The following is a 22,069-nucleotide window of genomic DNA, read 5'->3' on the forward strand; positions in this document are numbered from 1 at the left end:
GACAAAAAACTCGAAGTTCGAAAAGTGGATACCAAGGTGAATATCACCAACAGCCTGACAAAGCCACTCCCAGATCATCATTTCAGCACGCTGAAGAGACAAATGGGACTAGTCCAAGCTGAGGAGCAAAGAGGAGCCGAATCCGATGGAGCGGCAAGGGAGTCAGAAATCGGAGGGGCCGAATGAGCTGAAACGACAAAGTCAACAAGTCGAACAGTTGTAGAGGCCATTGAGTTTGAGAGAGCCGAAAGGCTACAAGATGATCGAAGGGTGGACGGAGTCAAAAGCCGATCGTTGATTTGAAAGGAGGAACAAGGACCAGCCGACAAAAGAAGTCAATGGCCAAAGGGTCGAAAGCTGACTTAGCTAGCAGCTGATTCGACCACTAGAAGACTCTACCACTGCTGATTGTCTCTTGAGCTCTAACAGATTCACTATGTAACTGCCTTCTGTCTTCATCTTGCTATTGTTGATTATCAATGTACTATGATTCCTTCTTGTCATTGTTGTTTGCTTGATCCACGCATAAGACCCTTAGTTGTTGTCCTACAAATAACCTGCTCACAAATCTAGCACACATATTCCTATCAAACATCATGTAATTGGCATAACAGTTTTTTAAGTGATTGCAGGAATTATGTTGTAATTACCCTTAATTGGGCTCCTTGAGGCATGCCATGCACTAAATGCTGTTGTCAAAGTAGGAATGACATTATCTTGATTACAAATATTACATTCTGATATGGCTCATGTATAGTGTCTTGCATTCTAGTCTTGCACATCTTGGAAAAACATGCAAGCAAAATTTTATGCATTCATGGTTACACATTACCATGATTTCTCTTTTCCATTTCGGAAAGAATATATATATCGTACACAATTAAACTGATCGTGGTATTTCTTGTTGTGCGTTGCTACGAAAACAATTACAATGTTGGAAGGATATAATTCAAACCATCATTTTGTTTATCATTAATCTTTTCGTTCATATTGTAAATGATATGTAACATGATTTCCACTAGTTGAACAATACGTTATAATTCTTGTGTTTCACTTAGAAACTTCCATGGACCAGTAGCAGTACCTACCCTGCAAATCAAATGCTGTTTATTGTAAAACATAACCCAATATAGTTTAAAAACATCTTTACAAGAATGTAAATAAATTTCACCACCATTAAATAGATTGGTCACCTCAAAAATCCTGCAAACATCCTAAGTGTCATTAGCATGGTCAATCCAGTCCAAATACCCAAGAACCCCCATGTTGAAGCAGATATGGCCATCAATATTGAAGATATTATTGTGATAATTATCTGCAAGAATCAATACATTATTCAGGTTTCATTATATATATAAATGCTCTATAGCATGTGCCTTCAGGATATAGTACGGATTTTTACAGATACAAAATGCATACTTACAGGATACCATTTATTTTGGGGTTTTTCATGAATAAATATTTAGGGTGTTTACAATGCCATTAAAAATGCTGTAAATTAATGTGTAAGAAAACTCTTGCATTCATGTGCCATGGTTACATATTTTCGTGGACACACTATTTAAACATTGATCTCTAAGCATAGAATCTGAACCAAAAAACTTATCTTGCCAATAATTAGCTTACCATTGATTGAGCTGCATAACCAAAGTCCAAGGCCCCAAAATAAAGACCATCAAAAACAAATGCTAACGAGTTTATTGGTTGTGTAGCTGCCACAAACTAAGACATTTTGCCCAAATTTAGCAGAGAGCATCGCTAGTCTAAACCGAGAGCAATGTGTCACAAGAATTAAATAGATTTATATTTAAATTTGAAAATCTTTTCAATCATTGTCTGACACATGCTTCAACGTTTTTAAGTATTTTTCTTTCATGATGATATATAGTCTTATGAGAGATGTGGGCCTATGATGTAATTCCATCACATCATCACAAGTTAAAAAACTTACAGGGATCCCCAGTGCCAGAAACTCAAGAACCTGAGGGTCGTTTGTGAAAAGCTTTGAAAACATACTTAGTCCAAGACCAAGAAACACCAATAATGCGAAACCAAAAGCACATGCCATCTACAAAAAATCATTATGAAAACGTTTACAATAACAAAACCACAAGATGCCTAATTGGGTCCCAAACAACACAATTTCAGCTTGTATCATTACCTGCAGTGTCCGGAAAGCAGTAGCTTTTGCTAGCTCATAGTCACCTTTAGCTAAAGAACTTGCTATAATAGCCTAAAGAACATAGATAGTGCAAATGATCCAAAAATTGAATCGTGAATTTAAGATATTATTTCAGTTAATAGAATATTTTATCTCATAGGGTATACCTGACCAGCAAGAGCTATGGCATCAGAAAGAAGGGATGCAGCCAACCACGTTTGCATACATATCTGGTGTGCTGCCATTGGAATTGCACCTTGTTTTGCCGCCTGTGATGTAGCGAAGGTTAAGCAAAGCATTGCTGCAGTAGAACGGGCAAGTAAAAGACCACCTATTCAACAGAACCCCATTACTTCGAGACACTTTTTCCTATCAACTTTTACTTGAATTTATTTTCTTTTCAATTTTAAGGTTTTACATGTTGGCTTTTGATGGAAATTCTGACATGCGGTGTCGTTGACTTCTCAAAGAGCCCACGTGATGGTGGATTTTTTTAATTTAATAAAATAAATAAAATACCTTCAAGTGGAAAAAGGGAACGAAAAAGTGAGAAAAAAAGAGAACTGTTTTTCATTACCATTTTTCAGAAATCTGTCATACTCAAGATCGCTTAGTTTTGGCGGCAGAAGCACAACTTTTTCACTCATCTTCCACAACAAGACCAAAGCAATGAAGTACCTACAAACATTTTCATATCAAATATCATAAGGTAATTTTCTGAGTAAGTTCAAACAATCATGAGAAAACATCAAAATCAGATTGAGTAGGTAAACCCATCAGAAACTCACCAAGTAGTTAACAGAATCCTTCAAAAAACTGGAGTTCATACAACCTTTTGACTTACTCTGATATGACAGTTGCCACAGCAGCTCCACCCACACCATAGCCAAGAGAGAAAATGAGAATGGGGACAAGCACCATATTGATTATATTTCCAGAAACTGCAAAGCCAAAAGCAAATGCAGCCATATTGCTGACATAAGAGAGGAACAATGTGTATTGATTGTTGCATGCATATGTATAACAACCATGTGCATGATTTCAAAGTCAGATTAAGGCTATCGTGAGATAGAAAATTATGCTAACATTGTCTAGAGGCCAAATTTAACAAGAAATGATTATACCTGTTACATTATCTCATTATCTTAGATTATCATGGAAAATGGGAATTAAGGAAATAAAAATGGCATATTAAAAATAATAAAAGAAGCCATAAAACATGTATATATCATTATTAAAGTAAGGCAAATAGGTGATGTGGCCAAGTTTTAATTACTACATAATCAATGCATGATTACATGTATTTAAATGCTCCATTTCAATTTTTATTTTAGCTACAGAAGACATTTTAGTTAAAAGATTCCACACACCAGTAGCATAAAGAGGAGTTTTTGTGTCTTTGAAACCCCGGAAGACACCTTGTGTCGCCAAGGATACAACCACTGCAGGTGCACCCAATGCACGCAGTGTCAGGTATTGTTGAGCTGGAAGCCGCATATTTGAATCCTGTACTTCAAATTTTGGATATGAGCATGGAACTTTTTTATCACCTCATTGGGATAAATTGTTTTAAATCGCCTTCTATAGGACAAATTAGCAAGACTTTGTAACTGATTTGCTAAACATTATTTATCAACTTACTACAGGCACTCCCATGATGTCCAAAATTGGCCCTGATCCAGCTGTCAATAGAATGAGTTCAAAGAAACCAAGCACACATGCTACAACTAATGCTGTTGAGACTGCTGGTAAGCTTTTTTTTCTGGAGTCATCTATCTGCTTCACTGCAAGTTTCTTCTGGACGATATAACTTGAAGTCTCGTCTGCAACGGATAAATATTTCTAGCTTAAGCTTGATTTTGTTACTGAATTAAAAACGAAATATCATGTTGTCTTACCTACACTAATATCTAGAGGAGAAATTTAGAGTTCTTCCAAAGAAAGAAACAAGATTAATCAAATAACATTGTTATACCTAATCAATAATAACAATCTATTTATTACTACTAACTAAGGTATAGAGAATAAGCCATTACTTGTTCAGAGCTTCTCATAGACCCTCAACTCATAATCTGTGTCTATATCCTCAATTTCAATGAAATTAATAATTTTCCCAGTCGTACACAACTGTCTATTTGTGGAAATCAATTGGACAGCTTCCATAGAAATAAATATGTCTTAAGATTTAATTTAATTAGGAATTTGTATAGTAACTAACTCCCTGTTACAATAGGCAGCAACAAATTCTTTTTGCTGCTACTTCTGTTCTCTGCTCCATCCATTATCTTCATTTTATATCCATGCAATACCTTCCCTTCATGAATTTCCATCCACTTGCCATTAACCATTGTATTTTTATTGTTATGTAATCCAATATTTTCACTATTTGACATTTACAACTATGTTCCCTAGTGTTATGTGTTGGGAATAAAGGGCCATCGTGCCTTTTATTAGTGCACGAGTGTGAACGCACTCGTAGGACACTTTTGACTTGTATATACATAATATCTAAAAACCAAAAAAGAGGTACACTCTCTGTACCCAAGACATTGTGCATCTCTCTCTCTCCCTTTATCTCTCACGCTGACTCTCTCCCTCTCTGTTTTTGACCTAAACCCTAATCCTCGTGCTGCCTTCATTATGTTCTTGCATGTAGTCTTGAAACAAGACTGATAATTTCCCATCACAAATTCCAATCCAAATCTCATGATCTAAGATTTATAATCGATAAATCAGCAAAATGCTATATGAAACCATATAAAGACTGATAATGCATGATTTGCAGTAAAAAATGATGATTTGCAGGTTCAACAGCTACCAAACAATGAGCATTGGGTTAGGAGATCGTCTAGAGTTACTAGACAGCCTGACAGATTTGTTCCTGATGCAAACAGTGTGGCTGATTATGTCATGGTAACTGATTGTGGCGAACCGACTTGCTTCAAGGAAGCAATGGACAGACAGGAAAGCAAGATTGGTTGCAAAAGGATACAAGCAGGAATATGGAGTTGATTTTGATGAGATCTTCTCGCCTGTAGTCAAGATGACTACATTAAGAATCATTTTGGACTTAGTTGCAGCTGAAGATATGGAGCTCATATAGATGGATGTGAAGACCGCCTTTTTACATGGCGATCTGCATGAAGACATATATATGCAGCAGCCTGAAGGTTTTGTGGCTAAAGGCAAAGAGAAGATGGTTTGTAAGCTCAAAAGGAGTTTGTATGGGTTGAAACAAGCACCAAGAGAATGGTATCATAAATTTGATGCATTTATGCAGTCTCAAGGTTTTCATAGAAGTCAAGTAGACCACTGCTTGTACACCAAGAAGGCAGGAGATGGCAGCCTGATTATCGTGGTTTTGTATGTTGATGATATGTTGATTGCTGGCAAGGATATTCATGCCTTGGATTCATTGAAGCAAAGCCTTCATAGCAGCTTTAATATGAAGGATCTTGGTGATGCAAATCACATCCTTGGCATGCAAATACTCCGAAACCGGTGAAAGGGGTACTCTTTCTATCTCAGCAGGAGTATATCTCTAAGGTTTTGCAGCATTTCAATATGGAGGGGGGGAAAACAATTGGGGTTCCATTGCCTCCATATTTGAAACTCAGTGCAGAAAACAGCCCTACATCTGATGATGAGAAGGCTGAAATGGCTAAGGTTCCATATGCTTCAGCCGTTGGCAGTTTGATATATGCGATGGTTGCTACATGCCCTGATATTGCCTTTGCAGTGGGAGTGGTTAGTAGGCACATGGCAAATCCCGGCAAATAGCATTGGGAAGCGGTGAAAGGTATTATGAGATACCTCAAAGGCACAAAGGACTTGGGCATTTGCTTTGGAAAGCAAAAGGCATCTGTCGGTTTTACGGATGCGGACTATGCTGGTCACGCAGACTGCAGGAAGTCTACTTCTGGGTATGTGTTTACTTTCACAGGAGGAGCGGTCTCTTGGATCTCCAGACTACAGAAGTGTGTTTGCATTGTCTACTACAGAGGCAGAGTATGTTGCTGCCACTGAGGCATGCAAAGAGGCTTTATGGCTTTCATATCTAGTGAGAGATCTTGGCATTACAGAGTTACCTATTCTTCATTGTGACAGCCAGAGTGCTATCATGCTAGCTCGGAATCCCGTCTTTCATGCAAAGACGAAGCACATAGAGGTGAAGTATCACTTCATCAGAGATGTACTTGACAGCAAGAACATTGAGCTTGTCAAAGTACATACAAATAATAATCCTGCAGATCTTCTCACGAAGGGTCTTCCTGCTGAGCAATTTGCTAATTGCCGACAGATGATGGGAGTTGGATAGATGTATGTAGTTCAGCTTTGTACATACTTGGACTTAGCTGACTTTCTTTTCTTTGCTTTTCTTCTCACGGCACATTGCCTTTAGGTGGGAGGTTGTTGGGAATAAAGGGCCATCGTGCACGAGTGTGAACGCACTCATAGCACACTTTTGACTTGTATATACATAATATCTAAAAACCAAAAAAGAGGTACACTCTTTGTACCCAAGACAGCGTGCATCTCTCTCTCTCCCTTTGTCTCTCACTCAGACTCTCTCCCTCTCTGTTTTTGACCTAAACCCTAATCCTCGTGCTGCCTTCATTATGTTCTTGCATGTAGTCTTGCAACAAGACTGATAATTTCCCATCACAAATTCCAATCCAAATCTCATGATCTAAGATTTATAATCAATAAATCAGCAATATCCTATATGAAACCATATAAAGACTGATAATGCATGGAATAAAGTCCATAATCCATAAACCGAGAAACCATAATCCAAAATGCATAAACCATAAATTATCTGAGATATATCAAAGAACCAGAATCATTGATCAATAGGATATGATGTTGAACTAAGTACCTAATGCATTATTCATTAACTACATGCGAAAAATCATCTCCATCAGCAAGGAAATACAAATTCACAAACCATAAGTTAATCCAGAATGGATAAGTCAAAAACCATAATCTAAACCCTTGCTAATAGGAATCCTGAATCGTAACTGATCAGAATTGTTTATAACGTGTTAATTCCCATGCCATGTACATATTATAGCAATAGGTAGCACAAATACATATACAAGTCTTATGTATTCGTCACTCAGCAAAGTTATGGATAAAGAAAAAAATTCAAAACAATTATTTTGGCATATAACTAACTACGGAAACTGAATCCATGTATATGTTCACAAATGTGCATAAGAGGGAGCATAAGGACACCTACCGTGAATCCATGCACACAGTTTGAACAACTTTTGCTTTATTGTACCTCTCCAATAGATTGGCTTCAGATCCTCACTTGGGAAGTTTCTCCTTTTGTTCTTCACAACAGTGGTTAGCAAAAGTTGAATGCTGCCTCTACTTGGCAAAGATTCGAAGGTGTCGGTGCAGAGAAAGCATAAATATGCAACCTAAATATGGCCATTTTTAGGCATTAAGGTTTTTTTAACCTTACACATGCATGCTAATATTTATTTATTCAGAATTGAAAAGGCAAGCTAAAAACCTCAAAGTGTAGAGATCGAGACAGAGAGAAAATGGCACAGAGAAGTTGGAAATAATCACACAAGGCAAACAAAGAACAGACACGAAAGAATATCGACCTTCGTGACTTCTAGGGCATATTTATGGAGCTTGAGAAGTACTTCCATTCATTTAACCTATGGCAAGTCCAGATGTAATCTCATCAAATTCTGGAGAGAGACAGAAGAATATACGCATACAGCTTTAGAAAACTGCATCTGCCATCTTGGCAATCAAGAAGTTGAATCTCACCAGAATAACGCAAAGAAAGATTTGGACCTCTCCATAGAGGGATCGAGTACAATGAGCAACAACGTTTAATACTCTTCCATCTAGAGATAATGAGGTACAGAGAAGGCTTCTTGAGCAAGAAGCATTCACTGCTCCACCTCGACAGAAAGGTTTGACAGATTCCTGCCACATGGATAATACAAGGGACATTTGTGATGATATACATGCCAACATCCCAGCCAAAATGGAGTCAAGCCAGCTGCGGTCATTGCTTTCTGTTATGGATGTCACCAATGCCAACCAGAACCACAAAAGACATAATTACACCATGTCAGAGATTCCATATTTACTTTGTCAACATTTCTATCTAGATCATTCAGAGGATAGCATTTTCAGTTTCAATGTTCAAGCACCAAACCTGTGCTTATTCATGATTATATTGCAAGCCATATAGTTTTATGTAACTGGAGTGGAACAAAACATAAACAGTTTTATTATATTGTTTTTTATTTGCTACTTTCATTGACAAGTTAGCATAAACAGCTGTAATCTTTGTCAGGTCTCATAGACCATTATGGTCTTTTAGAGACATCAATATTTCTTTCTTTGTTTCTCCTATTCCTCCCTGAACTTAGTTGCTTATGTTTGTGCATTAAGCTTCCTAAGAAAGTGTGAGTCCTAATAGCCTTCCTCAAGGAATTTCTCATGTTCCAGCAACTAGCAATCTGAGATCCCAAGGCCTAATAGGTGGCTTTAGAAACATTTGGTAAAAAAATGAAGCTAAATAGTACTAAAACGAAATCAATTCAAGGAACCAAAAAGCATGTCAAGAAGACCAGGCTGCACAATGCTCCAAAAGAGAAGCACTAAAAGCTTCAGTGTACAGCAAAAGAACAGTGAGTCTATCACATATGAACCAAAACAACAAAGCGCTCACATTGGTTGTGTATAAAGGAAACCATGATAAGAAAAAATCATGATGATGAAGGTTGCAGCTGCCAATAATATAAGCAAGATACTTTATCTCTCAAAAAAGTACCAGCAACATGCAAATCCACATATAATTGAAAAAAGTACAGGTAGAGTCAAAATTTCCTTTACCTGAAATAAAATAATCTTGTTCCCTGAAAATATTGGAAGTTCTCTCATCAATATTAGCTGAATCTATGGATTCTTCAGCCACATATGAGGTTGTAAGATTCAACACAGGGACATTAAGCAGCTTGGATACAAGATTGAAAATAGCAATTGCTACACCGACAGCAGCCAACTCAACAGAGCCTTCAAAACATTTGCAAATGTAAACAATCCAACTAGCAATTCGAGAGATATAAATTCTATTTACTAGAAATCAATAGCTGACCATTTCTAAGAAAAATAGAACAATAGATATGCTAGAAAATCTTAAAGAAGCCTAAAGTTACCTAACTGTCCAATGAAGGCAGTGTCCACTAATGAAGCAAGTGGATCAGCAGCAAGAGCAACCAATGCAGGCAAAGCGATAATTGCGATTTCCAAACCAAGTTCATCTGCTTTGAAGACATTGCTATCCAAATATCTAGCACACATTTACTCTGTGTTCCAAAATCTATACACAAATCTACCAACAATGCAAGATACATTACTACATATAATTGTGTAAATGTTATCAAATTACCTTGCATTCTTGAAAAAGTAGAACCATATCATTTTGCGGTCTTCTTGGGCACGGTCCACTACATTCAAGGCCCCAGCACCATCAATTAAAGGCATATCAGGTTCTTCCATGTGGTCTTGATTTATTACAGGTTTAGAAGACATCTTGTCAGGTAAGCACAAATACCACCGCGAAATTCTGCCATATTTCCTTCTCAGGCTCACTCTATTGTTACAAACTCGGGCACAAGACCTTACAAACCCTACATTTTTGGTGAAATCTGGCCTAATAAAATACTTTGAGAGAAATTTTTCTGATTGTATCATGTGAGTATGTTTTATGGATGTTTTCCCATGGATGTAACAGGTCCTCATCCTATTGCAGTATTTATATAACCATTATCTGCAAAATTAAAGGCCTCATATGAGTTTGCAAGATATATGCAATATATCTATCCGATTTCAAAATATTCAAAGTATAAGAGAAGAATTTACCAAAATAACAGATCAAATTGTTCATGTGAGAGAAATATTGGACACGAAATTATGTCCATTGTACTACATACTTAAAAAGTTGTAACTATTTTTAGGAGAACATCAAGTGACCTTTTTTTAGAAAAATAAACACAACAAGTGTATTGTCCTAAACTATAGGCTTTCCAATAGCTTTGGAAATTAGGATTCTCAGAACAATAGATTTCTAGAAACATGGATTGAAAATCTTTCAGCTAAGAACTCATAATGTAAGAGAAGCCATTGTCATCATCCAAATGATAGATCCACCTGTTTGGGGTGATTGTTCCTGTGCGAATGAGACAATTCATCTTTTGTAGTTTTATCATAGAAAATTATGGATAATAGAAGAGTTAGGTTAGCTAATCTTACCTACATTTTTAACTGTAAAAAAATAGCATAGGTAAATGGTAGTAAAAATACTTCCCTAATATATATTAACATCTATGAGACCTGGTATACATTACAACCGTTTATGTTAACATGTCCATACCACTTAACGAAAATAAATACAAAAAACCAAAAGAAAAATGTCCTCCTCCTCTCGTTTCATAAAACTAAATGTCTTCAAGTGTAATAATAAACAAACAACAATCATGTAGGAAAGACAACAATGTTACTCTTGAGTGAATGATGACATCCATGAATCAGAGGGCGATGGGAAATTTTGGACGAAAGCATTCCTCATGAGGAACTTTGGATGGAATTAGCATGGAGATGAACCATCTTACTTTTCAAACATCCTTTTACTCCATGTTGAGTGTTAAAACCTATAACCATGATTGCCTGTGTACCCAGACTAGGAATGGACCATGCAGAAAGTAAAAAATGGTATGCAGTATTCCCCTCTTGATTCAACCTTCCACAACCCTATGAAATTTATTTTTCCTATATCGTGATCATTATGTGAATGCTGACCGTTATGTATTGTCATGTTAGTATTGAATAACACGAGCTCTATACTAAAAATAGACAGAGAATCTCCATTGTAAAAGTTGTGTGTTATGTTCAAAAATATTTTCATGATCAAATCACAACCCCGTCTTTTGCACATTTAATCCTGTATATGCTCAAATTTTGACTAAAAACAATTAGGTCTGAATTGAGAGTATAGAATAAGGAAAACAGAACACAACATGTGGGTAGCAGGAAAACCTACCAGATTGAGTCGGTGAGACAGTGAGGTTGTGGAAATTGGATCTTAATAGCAGCCCCTTTTTAGTTCTAATAGGGCGGTACACAGGAACCATACTCACCACATAAATTATAATTTCGTTTCCTAAAGATCTACATATGTACATAGAGAGACAGAGAGACTTTGTGTCGTATTTCGACCGCCTCGCACTCCCAAAAAAAAAAACAATTGAATTTGGACTTATAAATATGTATCTCTACTTAGTTAGTTGAGTAACACCAAAAGAGAGAGGGGTCGGATTTTGAGGATGACTTTTAGAGTGGATGATACATTCGATTCACGTTATTCGCTAATCATCAAGTTGATAGAACTAATGATGACGTTCTCAACCTAAATGAGATTTTGGAATTATGTGTTAGGCATCGACACGTAAGGATGTTTATGCTCAATATTAAGGAGCAATGATCGAATAAAAAACCACAAAACACACACAATGATGATACAAGATAGATGACACAAGATTTAACGTGTGGAAAACCCCTCAATGAGGGAAACAACCACAGGACAAAGTTCAAAATAATGCAAATACAAGCTCTACCTCTTTTGAGGTTTCCCACTAGTAATAAAAGTGTTACTAATAAATAAATAACAAGCTCTACCTCTAGATATGCTAGAGTGAAGTAGAGATATGTAGACAAGGAATGACAACTATACTATCGACAAAGTGGGTACAATAATCCAAAAGGAATGACGACTATACTCTCAAACATACAAGTGAAAGAGAAGAGAAGAGAAAACCCGGATGATGATGCCCACAAGTCGAAGTAGTGACCGCGTAGATCTCACTCTAAGAAGTATAGTTGGAAGATAGAAGAGTTGTGCACCAAGGTGGTTGTTTTTCGTTCTCAACTCTGCACTTGCCCTTCTCTTCTTCTTCTCTTCTTCTTGTTTTCTTAGAAAATTTCCTTTTCTTTTATTTTCTTCTTTTCACACACATATACAAAAGAACTGTTTTACCTAGACCCCTCTCCCCCAAGAAAACTAAAAAAAACTAAAAGGGGTAACTAAAGAAAAAGCGTTTGTTTCCCTTTCACACATACTAATAATAATAATAATAAATATTATTAAAAGAATGACCAGACACGTCAGCATAATGGGTATGTTTGCTGGTTAAGAAATACGAATTTTGTGACCTTTGATAATGGGGGGGCACTCAGGATGTGGTATATAATGAGGTGATATGACTTCGTTGTATAATGCTATATGGTGTAAAGGATACTTTTATTGGTGCAGACTCTAATGTAAGTTTGGGGATGGACTTGGTATGTAATCATACTAAAACATGGCTTTATCATTCTTGGATGGCAAGTTGGTTTGTGTGATGGTGGCCAATCAAGCTATCAAATATCGTGCTCCTTAAAAATCATGGAAGGCATCATCTTCATTGTCTTATTGCTCCATCCGTTGGGGTTGATTGATTCATCATTCCTCATTGATAGTTGTTTGATGCCAATCGCTACACTTGGCTTGTCCTTGTGCTCTTCTTGCCTTCTTACCAATAGCTCCTCTTGTTGCTAAATCATATGAGTTACGATTTCCTCAAATTTGTTACAGGCATGACCATATAATATCCCATGGTGAGAATTTACCGTAGTATTCTATACACGTGGATAAGTGTGAGGGTTAAACGAGAGTGTAAAGAAGGGGAGGATTACTTTTAATCCTCGGGATTGAGACAACCCATTAGGCCAAGTGTGAGCTTACCTGGGGGCCTTGGGTATCGATATAAATATGAGGCCTAGCTACCCTCATTTCATCATCTCTTGATTACATCAAGACTCTCTTCTTGTGGTGGGTCAACTCTTGTAGCGAGCACGCCAACACCAGGTACACTCGATGCCACGACGGTGGTATGGGACGCCGATCGAGGCTCGAGTTTGTCTCGATCCCGTCGCTCAGGGGTGGTCGGGTGGATCGGCACCCTTCTTTCTCTCTCACCTTTCTTATTCCTTATATCTTTTATCCTTATCATATGCTTACGTTAGACCATCGCTCTAACAATTTCCCGTAACAAAATTGGTAAAAGAGAAGCCACTCATTGTTTCAATGAGCTTATCCAAGGTTTATATTATATGGTCATGCCCGTAACAAAATTGGTAAAAGAAAAGCCACTCATTGTTTCAATGAGCTTATCCAAGGTTTATGTGAGTTGTTTAGTGCACCTCTTGAGCTCCTCTTTCGGGTTTCATACCATTGCTTTCCTTGGTGTAGTTGATCTTCATGGTGTTCTATTTGTTAGATCTTAATCCTAATGTAAGCATGAAATAAGAAAATATAAGATAGGTAGATAGAGAAAGAGATAGAAAGAAGGGTGTCGATACACCTGACCACCCCCAAGAGAAGGGATCAAGACAAACTCGAACCTTGATCGGCATTCCATACCACCGCCTTAGTATCGAGTCATACCTGGTACTAACGCACTCGCTACAAGAGGTTGTTCACCATACGATCACAGTCTCGATGTAGTCAAATGGCGTGCCTAATGAGGGTAGCAAGGCCTCATATTTATAGCCAAACCTAAGGCCCCCAAGCAAGTTCACACTTGGCCCTTACAGGTTGTCCCAATTCCTAGGATTAAAAGTAACCCTCTCTTCTTTACGCTCTTGATTAACCCTCACACTGTATCCTTCTATATAGAATACTACACTACAACTTGCCACAGGATAAAGTATGGTCATGCCCGTAACAATATTGCGGTACATGGTGTTATATACGCATAGCTTAGGTGAAGTAGGTCACTAACATTTAATAAACATAAGTGAAAGGTATGTTCACTAATGTAGAAGTGATTAGATAGAAGGAATAATAGGTGCATGCACTATCATGATCTTGACAATCGTTGTATGAAGAGACTTAAAACAACACACCTATTGAAGGGGCATGGAAAGTGTATAAATATGAGGCCTAGTTACAGGGAGATTACTTTGGAAGACTGAAGTTGTGAGACACTAATGGTGCAGGCTAGGCTTTCTTAATGACAATTTCGCATAAATAATGCGCGTACGTGTGCTACTTGAGACCTTGGGGGGATCTGAACTGGGGAGGAAGTTCGCCAAGTGAGAAGATCCTTTTTAAGCACTTCATTGCTCTCCTTATGTGACGACAACACAAACATAGGAAATGACTTGAATGTAGGCATTGACGCAAACAAAGCACTTAATGCGAACCATGGAGTCGACGTGAACATAGGCAACAATGTGAACGAAGGAGTCAACGCGAACGACAAACGACGATGCGAACATATGAGACAAGGTAAACGATGGTACACTTAAGAAGAAGAAGAAGAAGAAGAGGAGGACGATGATGATGATGATGAAGACAAAGAAGAGCCCTAAACACTCACGGAAAAGAGGACAAAGAAGAACCCTCAAAACCTCAAGTATCTTGATAAGAAGAAGAGAAGAAGAGGTTCAGCCCTGTAAAGATTTTAGTGTGATTTTGTGCAGTGGAAAGAGTACATGTGTGTGTGTATAAGAGAGAGAGACACATTTATACAGAAAAACTAGAAAACCAACCATTACAAAGAAGAGAAGATGCTTATGTAGTCTATCTTCTCTCTATATTCTCTCACTACAACCACCTCTTGGGAAAGAGGTGGAGACTTAACTACCTACTAACTATGTGTCATAGGACTAACTTGTATGACATATTAGTTATGATACAAAGTAGTGGGTATTCTTGCGGCATGTTCCCACACTAGGAAAGTTGGGTTTGATTCTCAACATGCCCCTTCAAGCTCAACTTCCGATTGCTAAAAAGTCGGTTTTTTGTCCTACTGGTGTCCCGGTTGGCTTCAATAGTCAGCTTCGGCTCCGACTTCGGTTGTGGATGGCCGGTTGGCATTGTTTTTTGTGCTCGTTTTGCTCTGTCCGACTCCAGGTTGTGCGACGATTTCTTACTCCCCCTCAAGCTCCGCTAGTTGGCGGTTTAGAGACCTAGACTTCTTGTGAATTGCCGCAACTTGTCGGTTCCCAATGCCTTCGTGAAGATGTCGGTCGTCTGCAAGTTGGTGTTGATGTGTTGCAAGTCGACATCTCTAGCTAGGACACATTCTCGAATGAAATAATAGTGCACCTCGATGTGCTTAGTCCAAGTGTGGAAGGTCGAGTTCCGAGCCAGGCGAATACTGCTCATGTTGTCGCAATATATGAGGATTGGATCTTTGATGGAAATGTCTAGATCCTTGAGAATCCTTTTAAGCCATAAGACTTCACATGTTGCCATGGCCGCGCCCCTGTATTCCGTCTTTGTGTTCGACAATGCGACTTGTTGGCTGCTTTTTGCTGCTCCAGGATATTCTCCGCTACCAAGGGAGAAGACAAATCCTGATGTTGATCATCTATCGGCCCAAACGATATTGGTGCATCCTTCGAGTCGAATTGGTGTGGCTGATTTGTAGAGAATGCCATAATCCATCGTTCCAGTCACATATTGTAACACTAGCTTAGCACAATCTAAATGTATATCAAGTGTAGTTTGCAGGAATTGGCTAAGGAGACCATCTGGATAGTTGAGGTCGGGTCGGGTGATTGTGAGGTAGATTAGACTTCTGACAAGTTGCCGATAGGATGTCGATTCACACACTTTTGTCCCAGAGTCAGCATCGAGCTTTAGGTTTTGATCAAGAGGGGTTGACATAGGTTGACACAAGTTTTGTTACGGGCATGACCATATAATATCCCATGGTGAGAATGTATCGTAGTATTCCACGTGTATAGAATACTATGGTACATTCTCACCACAGGATATTATATGGTCATGCCCATAACAGGTTTGCACTCTGTCATCTCAAACTTGTATAAAAAGTTGAGGTTGTAGTGCCGTTGGGAGATCATAATCCCCATTGGTGTCCAAATTACTTCTATACAGAGATGGAGCTCTTGCATGTCTTTCATTTTGAATTTGCTAGACAGGAGGGATTTGACCTTATTGATGCCAGCTAGATTCTCTCCTCCGATGAACAGATCATGCACATAAAGGATGATGACAATCAAGCTTTCAGAATTGCTTCTTATGTAGAGGGAGTTATCCAATTTTGACATTTAGAAGTAGATTTGGTGAAGATACTGAGTAATCTTCGAATGCCAAGCACGCAGTGCTTGCTTGAGTCCATACAACGACTTCTTGAGTCGGTAGACTACGGTCGGGTAGTTGGTCGATTCGAAACCGGGTGGTTGAATCATGAAAACCTCATCTTCTAATTTGCCTTGAAGTAAGGCGTTCTTCACGTCCATTTGATGGAGGTGCCACCCTTTAGTAGCTGCGAGTGCAATGACTGTCCAAACAATTGTCATCTTTGTCACCAGGGCAAAGGTCTCCTCGTAATCGACTCCATGCGTTTGAGCATATCCTTTTGCTACAAGTCGTGCTTTGTAGCGGTTTACCGAGCCGTTGACATTATATTTCACCTTGTAAATCTTCCTACAACCGATCGCTTTCTTGTGTGGTGAGTGGAGGATGAAATCCCATGTCTCGTTCTTGCATAACGCATGCATCTCCTCGTTCAAGGCTTCAACCCATCATGGATCCTTGGCTACTTCGGAAAAAAATTCCGGTTCTTGGATTGTCGCCATCTTCATCATAAAAGCATAGTGATATGCCATGTAATCGTTGTTGCCGAATCGGCTGACGACGTTCTTTTCTCGGGTGGAGCGATGAGGTTTCTCATTTGCCTTTGTGAGCGCTTTCTTTGCTCTAGGTGTCCTCATGATGGGTACATCCTATCCACCATGCTCACCATTGAGTGAGTGCACCTATTCATTGCCATCAGAATGATCATCTTCATATTCAGGCATTTTGTCTTTTCCTTTGTCCGATCTTGGACTTAGCTGTGATGTGCTTGGAGGCTCTTCACGTCCACTCAGCCTGGTCGTAACTGGACTTTCTTTTAATATATGCCTCAACTAATTGTCCCCTTCTATCTCATGGTCGGCCGAGATCGGTTTGAGTGAAGACAACACTAGTTTGTACCATGCCATGATGATTGCCCCTTTTGCCTAACACTTATCCTCATGTGTTTTTGACGTCTTGCCAATAGTAGAAGTTGTGTTCATGGGGTTCTCCTTGGTTGTGTTGGTCTTGGCCGAATCGACCTCTTCTTCCACAATTGTGCCCCCTTCCTCCATCCAAGTTCGAATAGAGCATGTGTCCTTCTTGTACACATTGCTCCTCGTTTAGACATGATTTTCTTCGACCAGTAGCATCAATTGGCAATCGAAGGAGGGAGGATTCTCCCTTGCAAGGACAATCGACCTTATTGCGCCGAACCGAGACGCTAGGCCATCGAGGCATATTTACACCATTTCCTCGCCATCAATGTTAACATTGATCGATCCGAGGAAGTCGCACTATTACGGGCATGACCATATAATATCCTGTGGTAAGATTGTACCATGGTATTCTATACACGTGTATAAAGTGTGAGGATTAAACGAGAGTGTAAAGAAAGGAGGATTACTTTTAATCTTAGGAATTGGGACAACCCATAAGGGCCAAGTGTGAACTTGCCTGAGGGCCTTAGGCCTTGCTATAAATATGAGGGCTAGCTACCCTAATTAGGAGGTCATTATGGACTACATCGAGACTTTGCTCTTGTGGTGATCAAATCTTGTAGCGAGCGCACCAGTACCAAGTGCAACTCGATGCCACGTCGGTGGTATGGGACGCCAATCGAGGCTCAAGTCTGTCTCAATCCCTTCGTTCAGGGGTGGTCGGGTGGATCCACACCCTTCTTTCTCCCTCCTCTCTATTTTCTTATCTTATATTTCCTTATCATACGCTTACATTAGGATTAAGCTCTAATAGTTGGTATCAAAGTGTTTTTTCTAATGTTTTCTTTGTTGATTTTTTGTTTTGGATGGTGATCGATCGATATTCGTTCAAGATTGAGCTAGACACACATCAACAAAGGAACTTCGGTACTTCATTTCTTTCATTTTTATATTCTTTCTTCTCCCATTCTAATCATGTTTATGTCATTATGTATTAATTTCAATCATTAAAATCTGTTGTAGTGGTAATCGTTTGGTTGAATAAAATGTATATATGTATGCGTATGAGGTCAATACCTCAATTGCCATGTATTTGATATATGATTTGTGTCGTATGCGTAAGAGGTCAATACCTCAATTGCGTATTAGGTTCCCATACATATGTTACGTATGCGTATGAGGTCAATACCTCAATTTTTATATATTGGATATGCGATCCGTCTTGTATGCGTAAGAGGTCAATACCTCGATTGTGTATTACGTTCACCCTTGTTTTTTTTGGATGTCTTGTGTGTGTAGAGGCTATATTCCTTGAGTATGTATATCGTTTACATAATTCGTTGGTTATGTTCTGGTTAACGATTCTTTTATATACACATATGTAATCACATGTATATGTATTCAAGCGTATACATGTCATGACCATATATATGTGTGTATATTAGAAGTTCGTTATGTTATGTTAATTGATCGATGGTTGTCTTTCAGGGTAAGGATATTGGTGTGCGGAAAACAATGCTCGGCCACAACCGAGTCTTAAACAACGAATGGAAGAAAAAACAAACTAACAACTAGATGACACAGGATGTTTACGTGGAAACCCTAAATGGGAAAAACCACGGGAGCCCACAGACTCCAACTATCACTATAAGGGGAGGAATACAATGTGAGACTCAGGGACAGTGACCTCGAGCTCTATGTCTTTGCCAATCGGTGGTTACAATAGAAAACTCGTTCTCTCTCTCTCTCTCACTCTCTGTGTACACTCTATCAACACTCTCTAAAGTAATTGCCCTAAGTCATATTTATACTTATATGATATTTGGGCTATTTACAAATATAGTCTTGATGGGCTCACCATGAAACATATTTACACATATGTCCTTGGATCCGGTTTGCACCGGATCCATCCGGATTCACTCGATCTGGTTTCCGGGTCTCATCCGAAACCCTTCCAGATCCGATTCCTTCATTTGGCTCGTCCGGTTCTCATCTAGATCCCATCCGGAGGGACCGAATTCCCAACACTTGGTGGTCGTCCTCACATTTTTGTGAGGATGGCGTAGTCACCATCCTTTTACAATATTTATTTATTTATTTTTGTTATCCTTGTTGGTCACCTTGATTTCATGATGTATAACAACGAAACAAGCATAGCCACAATGAGGTTGTGAGTGTAAGGGTTTGATCCACTTCATGTGAGGTCACCCCTATGACACACACATCCAACATCCCTCACTTGTTACATGATTACGATGCTACCATGAGATCATGATGTAACCATGTGATGGGCCACGTAGGCCTAATACGAAAAGATGACTAGTGTTCGCTTGACCATTAGGTTGCTCCTTATGGTGTGCCATTGTAATGACGAGACTTGAGGTTGGATATTGCACCAACATAGTTGTCTAGTTAATGAGGGGGAAATGAGGTTTCTAGACACATATGTTTTCTTTTGAAAAACATATATGGGCAAATGTCTTTGCATATCCCTCATAGTTTAGCATAAAGACTAAATAGTCAACAAGGGCAAACCATTTGGTTAGCTCAAGTGTTTAATGGATTTGGTCTCAAGTTCAAATATGACCAAGACCGTATAGCATGATTGATTCATATGAATATAAAAAATGTTTAGACTTCAGGTCTAACTGGATTTCGGGGTCCTCGTAATAGGACTTAAAGAGACGAAACCACATGGGTGGGCATAGAGACATAGTTTATTGTTATCATTTTTTCGTGTATAAACTATTCATGACACGAACATACATGGTTGAGCCTCGGGGAGCTGCCATGAAAAAATCGATATAGAGATCAGGGAAAGACATTCATTTGTCACCCCCATGGTTTTTAAAACACCTTTGTGTTACCATAGTAACCTGATCTTAAATCTCATCTCATATGTCTAGAGGGGTATTTATGTGAGATCATGATATCGATTAATGTTTGCCCATGATGTGTTTACATCACGACATTATGTTATGGCTCTTTGTCTAACCATATCCTATTTCTTTGCCAAAAATTATCATTCAATGGCTCATAATAACGACCCGATGACATCCATCCAAGGAAATCCTCCTTAGGGCAATCCCCATTGAGTCTTGTTTTTTACAAATACAAAATTTCCTTAATTCTACCTTGAACGAAAATTTTGAACTTTGGCAATCTCATAGTGCTCTTGAGTCACGTGTCATTAGTATACAACATGATACTAATAGACCTGATAAACATCAAGGTGAACCATCATTTGTTGTAAAGCCATTTACAGAAGAAAAAAAGGAAATAACCGAAGATGCAATATGCACGTGGCTGGGCCAATGGGAGTCTCATTTTGAGCTCTATTGCAAGCTAGATTCTAAATGAAGATTGCATATGTTGGTCGAGAACTAGGGGTAAGGCCATGGCGTGGGCTCTACACTCTAGGGAAATTGCCAGATACTTGGATAGACTTTGTCAAGGTTTTCAAGGGTCAATTTTTGCAACCGCCATCTTGAACCGAGGCAACACAAACTTTAATGAACCTCTCTAGCCAGAAGTTTTCCTCGCTAAAAGATTATGTTCACCATGCTAGAACCCAAATTCAAAAATCGGGTCTAGAAGGGGACAATTGGTTGATCACTTGTTTTGTCAATGGCATCCCCAATTCGGACTATCACTGGATAGTGCACGATAAGAATATAAAATCCTTTGAAGAGGCCATTGAAATAGTTCTTTGTTATCGACACACTTCGAATAAGTACCATAACAAACCCAAACCGTCCGGGACTAAGCAGTCGCAATTCGCTGGGAAACGCAAGACACCCAACGAATTCATGAATCGCGATTGTAAGAGACAAAATCCTTTTTGTGTGTTCTGCAAAAAGAAGTGTCATACAAAAGAGCAATGTTGAAAGCTCCAACGAAAAGAGCATGACAACAAAACCAAAGTTGCAAACCATACATGTCAGATTCTTGATGTCCTGTTGATGTATGGTTTTCAACCACGAGCCTCGATTGATGTTAATATACATTATGATGAGTTGCGAAGTACGCAAAACTTTCTTCGGGATATGCAAGATATGATGCATATTGCACGAGATAATATAAAACCAACTCAAGATAGAGCACATTTTTATGCCGATCATAATAGGCAACCTCGTGTATTGAACCCTGGATAGAAGGTATTTTTACGTGTACCTTACAATTCTAAGACATTGTCTACGGGTAATTGTGCTAAGTTAGCCCCACGGTTTTGTGGACCTTTTACAGTCCTCAAATGCATTGTTTCATCAGCCTATCGTCTCGCTCTTCCTAATGACGTTGAAATCCATCTAGTTTTTCATGTAAGTCGTCTAAAAAAACTTCTTGGTTTTGACGAAAATATAGTTACAACTAAAACTTTGGTTACTTCTGAAGAATTATCTTCTAAACTACATGTAATAGAGAGAATTCTTGATTTTAAAACAAAACATTTGCATTCTAAAATAATACGAGAATTTAAAATTAAATGGTTGGATAAATTTATAAGAGATGCTACATGGGAATGAGAAATTACTCTCACTTCCCTAACTTTTCATTGCAAGAGTGCAATGTTTTAAAGAGGCATGACCATATAATATCCCATGGTAAGATTGTACCGTAGTATTCTATACACGTGGATAAAGTGTGAAGGTTAAACGAGAGTGTAAAGAAGGGAGGATTAATTTTAATCCTAGGAATTGGGACAACCCATAAGGGCCAAGTGTGAACTTGCCTGGGGGCCTTAGCTCCGGCTATAAATATGAGGGCTAGCTACCCTCATTAGGAGATCATTATCGACTACGTTGA

The 22,069-nt window shown here is 38.6% G+C and overlaps 1 protein-coding gene across 6 annotated transcripts; it reads right to left on the minus strand.

Annotated features, from left to right (window-relative positions):
• Positions 1–704: 704 nt before the first annotated feature.
• LOC147866242 (protein DETOXIFICATION 42-like) lies at positions 705–11,371 on the minus strand. 6 transcript variants are annotated; one of them, XM_087316617.1, is made up of 15 exons: positions 11,241–11,371; positions 9,755–9,971; positions 9,591–9,661; positions 9,358–9,479; positions 9,035–9,214; positions 3,803–3,984; positions 3,532–3,667; positions 3,006–3,102; positions 2,739–2,839; positions 2,329–2,492; positions 2,162–2,233; positions 1,952–2,068; positions 1,627–1,722; positions 1,194–1,315; positions 705–1,089 (listed from the first exon to the last, which is right to left on the minus strand). In XM_087316617.1, the coding sequence occupies exons 2-15, from the start codon at positions 9,941–9,943 to the stop codon at positions 1,035–1,037; spliced, it is 1,704 nt and encodes a 567-aa protein (XP_087172743.1). In that variant the 5' UTR covers positions 9,944–9,971; positions 11,241–11,371; the 3' UTR covers positions 705–1,034. The 6 variants fall into 6 exon arrangements, with proteins under 6 accessions (XP_087172743.1, XP_087172742.1, XP_087172741.1 ...); XM_087316616.1 differs by having other exon boundaries at positions 9,358–9,491; XM_087316615.1 differs by having other exon boundaries at positions 9,591–9,971.
• Between the last annotated feature and the right edge of the window lie 10,698 nt (positions 11,372–22,069).

Source organism: Azolla caroliniana, unplaced genomic scaffold (genome assembly GCF_043228905.1).
Source record: "Azolla caroliniana isolate FFs.n. ecotype wild unplaced genomic scaffold, voAzoCaro1.0.p SCAF_3, whole genome shotgun sequence".
In the NCBI taxonomy this organism is placed as follows: Eukaryota; Viridiplantae; Streptophyta; class Polypodiopsida; order Salviniales; family Salviniaceae; genus Azolla; species Azolla caroliniana.